A 7,051-nucleotide genomic window follows, 5' to 3' on the forward strand; every position below is an offset into this window, starting at 1 on the left:
CACCAGACACAAGAGTTGTGAGGCACTGACACATCCGTGAAAGAAATGAGGAAAATAAGTTCCCTAGAGACGTTCTAAAGTTTATTATTTTTTAAAAGTCAAGGGGCGTCTGGGTGGCTCAGTCGGTTAACCATCTGGACTTCAGCTCAGGTCATGATCTCACAGTTTGTGGGTTTGAGCCCCACATCGGGCTCTGTGCTGACGGCTCGGAGCCTGGAGCCCGCTTCGGATTCTGTGTCTCCCTCTCTCTGCCCCTCCCCTGCTCATGCTGTCTCTCTCTCTCTCAAAAATGAATACACATTAAAAAAATATATAATAAAAAAAAAAGTCAAGCACATCAGGTATTTTTTTCAGATAGTACGTCTTTGTTGAGACTTCCCATTTTGCCAGGGATGGGCTGTGATGGGGAAGCCCTGCTATCATACCCTTTACTTTGCCTGCCTCCCCACAGCAGAGTTGTACTCTGGTCCTGAGTTCACCGCCCGCTCCCAGCCTCTTGTTGGCAGCCGTGCCTGTGGCAGGTGGCAGGCTAGTCCCCTCCACCCAGGAAAAGTGAAAGCTGCCCCCTCGACTGTTGGCAGCACTGTCCTGACTTCCCCGGCCGGGCAACCCCAGTAAGGTTGTCGCGTCCCCGTTTCACACCTGACGGCCTGTCAGGAGGAGCCAGGAATTCCTTCAGTGTTTCAGTTCCTTGCTCCTCTGACCCTCTTGATTTCTTATTTTTTCCTCAGGAAGAGGCCAGTAAGGCAGTGGGCAAGAAGACTGTAGAAGGGGTCGTCAGCCGTGAAAAAGAACCAGAGGGGCAAGCGATGGAAGAGAAAGCCGGAGGCCACGTATGACACCACGCCAAGGAGGGAAGAGCCCTGATGAACTCGGCCCCCTCCTCCATGGGCTTTCACCCTACTCAGGACTAAACAGTGTTTAATGTAAAGTTTGTTATAGTCTGTGTGATTCTGGAAGCAAATGGCAAAACCAGTGGCTTCCCAGAAAACAGCCACCCTGCTGCTGCCCAGTGCTCTCCTCGAGGGGGTGGCATGGGACCACTCCAGGTGGAACAAAACGGAAATGACTGTTGGTGTGGCAAGGCTGAGCCAACAGCTCGAGTCCAGCTCATTTCAGTTTATGTCAGCCTTTGACATCTAATTCAGGGTCCCTTGAGATAATCCTAACAATTTGGGGCTGTCTGTCAGGTTTTACATTCGATTGAACTTCAGTAGCACTGCGGAAACCTAAAAATAATTGCTTAATGAGTTTCTCCTTTCCTACAGTTGGGTGGGGGAGAGGAGGAGAAGGTTTGGCTTTTTTAAATGACTGAAGTGCTAGCATTTTTTAACCAACAGAACCCACAGTTGAGGCGTCTGGAATCCCCTCAGGTCCTCAGCAGCCGCCAGACTTGAAAACCTCAGAGGCCACCGGCTCACTGACTCAGCCAAACTCCCTCCTCCCTAAGCCAGCCTCCTTGGGAGAGTGGGTTTCTCCTGCACCCAGCCTGGCCCTGGAGGAGGGACCCTGTCATTCCCAAAACATTCTTTAGCGACAGTAATGAGCAGAGCAGTGTGTGGGCTAGCTTTCCCTGCCTTAGGTGAAGCTCTGAGATGCTGAAGCGTGAAAATAGCCGTCAGAATTGTGCTTTCCCCCCTCCTCTGGCCCTTCTAGGAGAAATGTGGAGGACAGCCCTGCCTGCCAGCATTGCTACCGTTCACTTTCTTCTTTCCATTCTGACCATTGCTATTACGTATTTAAGACTTGTTCTTATAATATCTGACCTGGAGTGGATTTAGTTACATATCCACTTAGGATCCCCGCGGCTTTTGTTTTTGTCTTTTAAAAATTACTGCCTTGTAAACATGTATACTGATTTATGGAACTTTATTTACACTCCTCTATCATGCAAAAAAATCGACTTTTTACTACTATGAGTAGCTTAATTTTTAAAAACAAAATCTGGAGTTGTAAAAATATGTAGTTGCTCTTGGGCATTAAGGGTTTTCCTCACAGGTTTGGCACGCAGTAGCTTTCCCCTCCTGCTGATAGCTTCTTTGTTCTGGTGTGGGTTGTGAAAAAGAATCGAAAACCGCTTCCTGTGCAGGCACATCTCGCCTTGAAAGCTCCAGTACTGGGGCGGTGAATCGGGGCAAGTCTTAAAATACGTACACGCAGTGGAATCTTGGTCCTTACGGGTAAGCGAGATTGAGCGTGGCTTTCTCTCCCCACAGCCTGAAGGCTCTCGTGGGAAAGCGCCTGCAACTGAAGGAAACAGTCGCTCCGACCTGCAACATCTCATTTGTAAAATCCTAAAGAACACTGGCAATTAGCTTCATTTTTACTTTTATGGTGGTTTTAACAAAACACTTTCGTTGTTAGGTTAGGACCCACGTGGCCACCTAAAAATTCATTTCCTTTTATACCAGTTCTCTGCTCCATGGAACAAACGGAATGAAATTGTGAGTTTCTCTTTTGACAGCTAGAATCCTTTTAATTTCTGACTTTTGTCTTTTTTGATGAGATTTCTTCAAAAGCCCCAGTCTCGCCTAGGAAATATGAAAAGCAAAAGTTGATTTTGCTTTGTTTGCTTAACTGTTTAGTATTTGTAGCTCTGTTGACTAGAGCATGACTTCAATGAGGCCAATACTGAGATTTCATCCTAAAAAGGCCAGTTAGTGTTTTGCAGGTAACAAAAGAACAATTCCAAAAATTAGATCACCCCAGCCAACTGTCTCCCAGGTGTGTGTTATGGGTCACCGGATTGGGGGAGGGGGTAGGGAGGGCAAGAGTGCAGGGAGGGGAGGGAAGGGGTGTGTGGGTGGTTCTGAGCAAATGATTGTGGGTGCCCATCGCCTCTCGAGAAGAAGAAACTTCATATATTCTTATATCAAATTCAGTGATCTTAATTTGTCTAGAAATCAGCAGATGTGTTTGAACCATCTTTTAGACTACGTATGGAGTGGTGAGGCAGCATATGATGAATTAAAAACTTGTTTTTAAAAAAAATCACTCAGATACACTTTTTTGTGTTCCTCAAATAAATTTTAAAAACAACCAGACATAAACTTTCCATTATTCTTGGTTTTGCTTCAGTAGTCTTCAGGAAACGTTCTTTTGGTTGGAAAACCATGGGGGCCAAGTTGAAGACGTGTGACATCAGAAAATTGGCTGGAGGCCATATTGTCTTCCTTGCTCTGAGGACAGCTGGAAACCAGCGTGGGACTAAAGGTGGCAGGATGATGCATCTTTGTGCAGATGAACCACATGATCAGAGAGACCAGAGGATTTTGTTTTCTCATCAGCCTGTGGATATTCCGCCATTTTAACTGATCGTAAGGTTCATTTGGGAAATGAAGAGACTTCGTAGTGCCCTTTAATAAATACGCAAAACATAAGCGTGCATCAGGGGATATTCTGGCTTAAGTGTGCATGTCCTCTAAGTAGCATATTTCATCAGATACTCCTGGTTGCATACTCTGAAGGCCAAAGGAGAGGTCACACATATTCCAAAAGAAAGGTGACACGGGGCTGGGTGGTGACAAGCCTATCTCCAGTAGCACTAGGGGCATCTGCGGATAGGTCATTGCAGGCTCCAGAGACCTTATCTTTTATCCTTCTGAATTCCTTGCTTCATCTCTGGATTTGAATTATACTCCTACCCCTTTGCTGCTAAATTACTTGAAAATGAAATAATTGTCTTTATTTGCATGATTTTTTAATATATATATTTTTTACTTATCTTGAGAGGTGGGGGGAGAGAATCCCAAGCAGGCTCCTCATTGTGCAACGCGTGGCTCAAACCCACCAACCATGAGATTGTGATGTGAGCCAAGATCAAGAGTTGGACACTTAACGGGCTTAACCACCCAGGCGCCTCTGCATGTTTTTGCTAAGCAAGTAATACTCTTGCTAGGGGTATTAAGGATAGCCAGAGGTGTGGTTTCCCAGCTGTGACCTGGGTAACTCAAGGCAGCCTGCATCCACTCCAGAGATGAGTGTGTCAGTGAAGAGCTTTGTCCACATGTATTCAGCCTTTTTAGCATCGTGCATCAGAATGTAGGACTGGCAACCCTGGGAGACTTGCCAGCGTTAGTGACAACATGCACTGAATTCAGACTGATGAGTCAAGATCCCAAAACTAAGAACTCCCTAGCCTAGCTGTATGTTATTTCTATCCGCTGGCTGCTCACATGCTCGAGTAGCAATGACTGATAAAAGTGTACATAAAAGCACATTCCGTAATGGCTTGAAAATGTCTTGAGGGACACCCACTCGGTGCTGCCTTGCATATTTTTCTCTCCTTCATGTCTGGGAGGCAGGGAAAGGATACAGAGAAGGCACAATAATTTCATCACTGCTGTTTGCATAATTTATCTCTTGATCTATAATTGAACATAATCTACACATGTGTCCTTAGTAATACATTGCAAAAAAGGAACATCACCGAAGGTAACTCCCAAGAAGATCTTTGTCAGCATTTTGTTGGGGCTAACGGCTGCCTAGAGACGGGACATCTTGAGCCTAGTCCTTGTTGCAGGAATTTCCAGAGGACCTTGGGAAATCACATGTGGAGGCCCCAGAATGGTGAAGTGGCTGGCCCACAGTCACCCAGGTCGACTGATGTCCTTACACAATTCCAAAATAGGCCCTTTTCCAGTCTGAAGCATGATCTCTTGGCTGATGGAACGAGATGTTGTTAGTTCTTTAAAATCCCCAAGCATTTGGTTGAACGGAAATGGCAGCAGAGCCATAGGCCTCATACTCCACTTTGGGGTACAAATACGGGAAATGTAAAGCATAGGCATGATTTGCTTTTTAAACAATGCTGGGGGGCGGGGAGTGCCTGGGGGGCTCAGTCGGTTGAGCATCTGACTCTTGACTTCAGCTCAGGTCACAGTCTCACAGTTCATGGGATCAAGCCTCGCATCAGGGTCTGACATAATCAAGGGCAAGTAGTAAAATGTTGAGTGACGCCAGGCGTTGACAAGGGTAGGGTAGATCTCAGCTGCTAAGAACGGTGCATAGGAAAAGCTGTCCTGCAGTTGCAAGCTAAAACTGGTCATTACTATTTACTGGGTGCTTCCTCTACAAGGCACTCAACCACCTCGCCTTTTGCTGACCTTCCAAATATGAAAAGAGTATTGTTGCTGCATTGTTGCCACCTTCCAAGTCTCTCACAAGATCCCTAACCCAAAACTGCAAGGAAGGAATGTATTTCAAACTGGGCTTAGCTGACACGTTGCAAATACACTAAGTGTCCAAGGCTTTCTTTAGGTATTAAATATTTCTGGCCTGGGTCTGCTTTGGATCATGTGTTTTCATAAGATAACTCCTTGCTGTACACATTATGACTTGGCTTTAAAATTAGCTCCTTAAAAATGTCTGACCAAGAAAGTAAGCTGGGAAGAACAAGCCAGTGACTGGTATTTGGGGATGCCACGTCCAATTCTAGTGCTCTACTAACTTCTCCGATGTCTGCTCACAGCCATCTTTTCACACTGAGAATTCCTCGTCTCTTTGGTCTAAACACTTAAGCCCACGTGTATACCCTCAATCTCTACAGATAGACCTACGTCTTCCTGAAAATGACACCAGCCTGAGCACACAATTAGTATTCATGTGATCACCCCTAAAGGATCCAGGAACTCCTCCCTTATTCCTTGACTCATCACCGCGCCAGCACCCAGTACACCATCACCACTCTAGAACATAGTAGATGGCTTAGTAAATTGGTTTTCTGTTGTTTCTCATAAAGCAGCTCCACAGCTCAATCTCCGTGGTCCTTCATCCCTGTTACTTGTCTTGGTAATGTGGAGGCCAGTACCACGTGGTTTTCCAGCAGTTACTGCAACATGATTCTGATCTTGAATTCCTTGAGGTGGTGAACGAGGAGCAACTTGACTTGAGGGGGTCATAACTGCAAAACGGGTCTATGGTCTTCAGGCTCTCGTGATTTGAAATCTACCTCCAGTCATCGGAGTTAACTCATGATAACTCAGAGTTCATCAGCCTAAACAGATCAAATGGAGGAGGATTCTGGGAAGATGGCAGAGTAGGAAGCACTAGGAATCTCTCCCCACCTAGACAACAGTTGCACTTGCAGACTCTGTCTGATGTAACTATTTTGCAACTCTGGAGTCTGTTGAAGACTGGCAACTTCCTGAGGAAGGCATGGATGGTAAATTGCGGCCAGTTTCACTCAATTTTTACTCTTAGCACCGTAGCAGCTTACCCATCCATCATTTCAGCGTGGAGCCTGAAGCAAGGATTCATCTCATGACTGAGCTCATGACCTGAGCCAAAAGCAAGAGTCGGACACTAACCAACTGAACCACCCAGGCAGTCCAAAGTAAATACATGTAAAAGCTAGTATTGCAATCTCTATTAAAATAACACCAGTATTCTTCACAGAGCTAAAACAAACAATTCTAAAATTTGTATGGAACCACAAAAGACCCTAAACAGCCAAAATAATGTTGGGGGAAAAAAAAATCTGGAGGCATGATAACCCTGGACTTCAAGCTGTATTACAAAGCTGTAATCATCAAGACAGTATGGTACTGGCACAAAAACGGACACATAGATCAATGGAACAGACTAGAGAACCCAGAAATGGACCCACAAACGTATGGCCAACTAATCTTTGCCAAAGCAGGAAAGATTATCCAATGGGATAAAAGACAGTCTCTTCAGCAAATGGTACAGGGAGAACTGGACAGTGACCTACAGAAGAATGAACCTGGACCACTTTCTTACACCATACACAAAAATAAACGAAAAACGGATGAAAGGCCTAAACATAAGAGGAAGCCATCAAAATCCTAAAGGAGAAAGCAGGCAACAGCCTCTTTGACCTCGGCCACAGCAACTTCTTGACACGCCTCCAGAGGCAAGGGAAACAAAAGCAAAAATGAACTACCGGTGTGGTAGGGTCCCCTCCCTAAGGAGAGAGAAAAAAAGGAGAGAAAACTTCAAGGTAACCTGGCTATGCACCTATGTGACGACATCCCTCATGACCTTGTAAACTGAAACTAATCAGACTACGTGTTTATGTGTTACCATATAT

At 45.4% G+C, this 7,051-nt stretch overlaps 1 protein-coding gene across 3 annotated transcripts in view; it reads left to right on the forward strand.

The window, feature by feature from the left end:
* FKBP5 (FKBP prolyl isomerase 5) overlaps window positions 1–6,818 on the forward strand; it is a 122,168-nt gene extending 115,350 nt beyond the window's left edge. For all 3 annotated transcript variants that reach the window (XM_049652756.1, XM_049652758.1, XM_049652757.1), the window contains one exon: window positions 732–6,818. In XM_049652756.1, coding sequence (XP_049508713.1) covers window positions 732–839 — 108 coding nt within the window. In that variant the 3' untranslated portion in view covers window positions 840–6,818. The remainder of the gene's footprint in view (window positions 1–731) is intronic.
* The last annotated feature ends 233 nt before the right edge of the window (window positions 6,819–7,051 follow it).

Source organism: Panthera uncia, assembly GCF_023721935.1.
Source record: "Panthera uncia isolate 11264 chromosome B2 unlocalized genomic scaffold, Puncia_PCG_1.0 HiC_scaffold_24, whole genome shotgun sequence".
Lineage (NCBI taxonomy): Eukaryota > Metazoa > Chordata > Mammalia > Carnivora > Felidae > Panthera > Panthera uncia.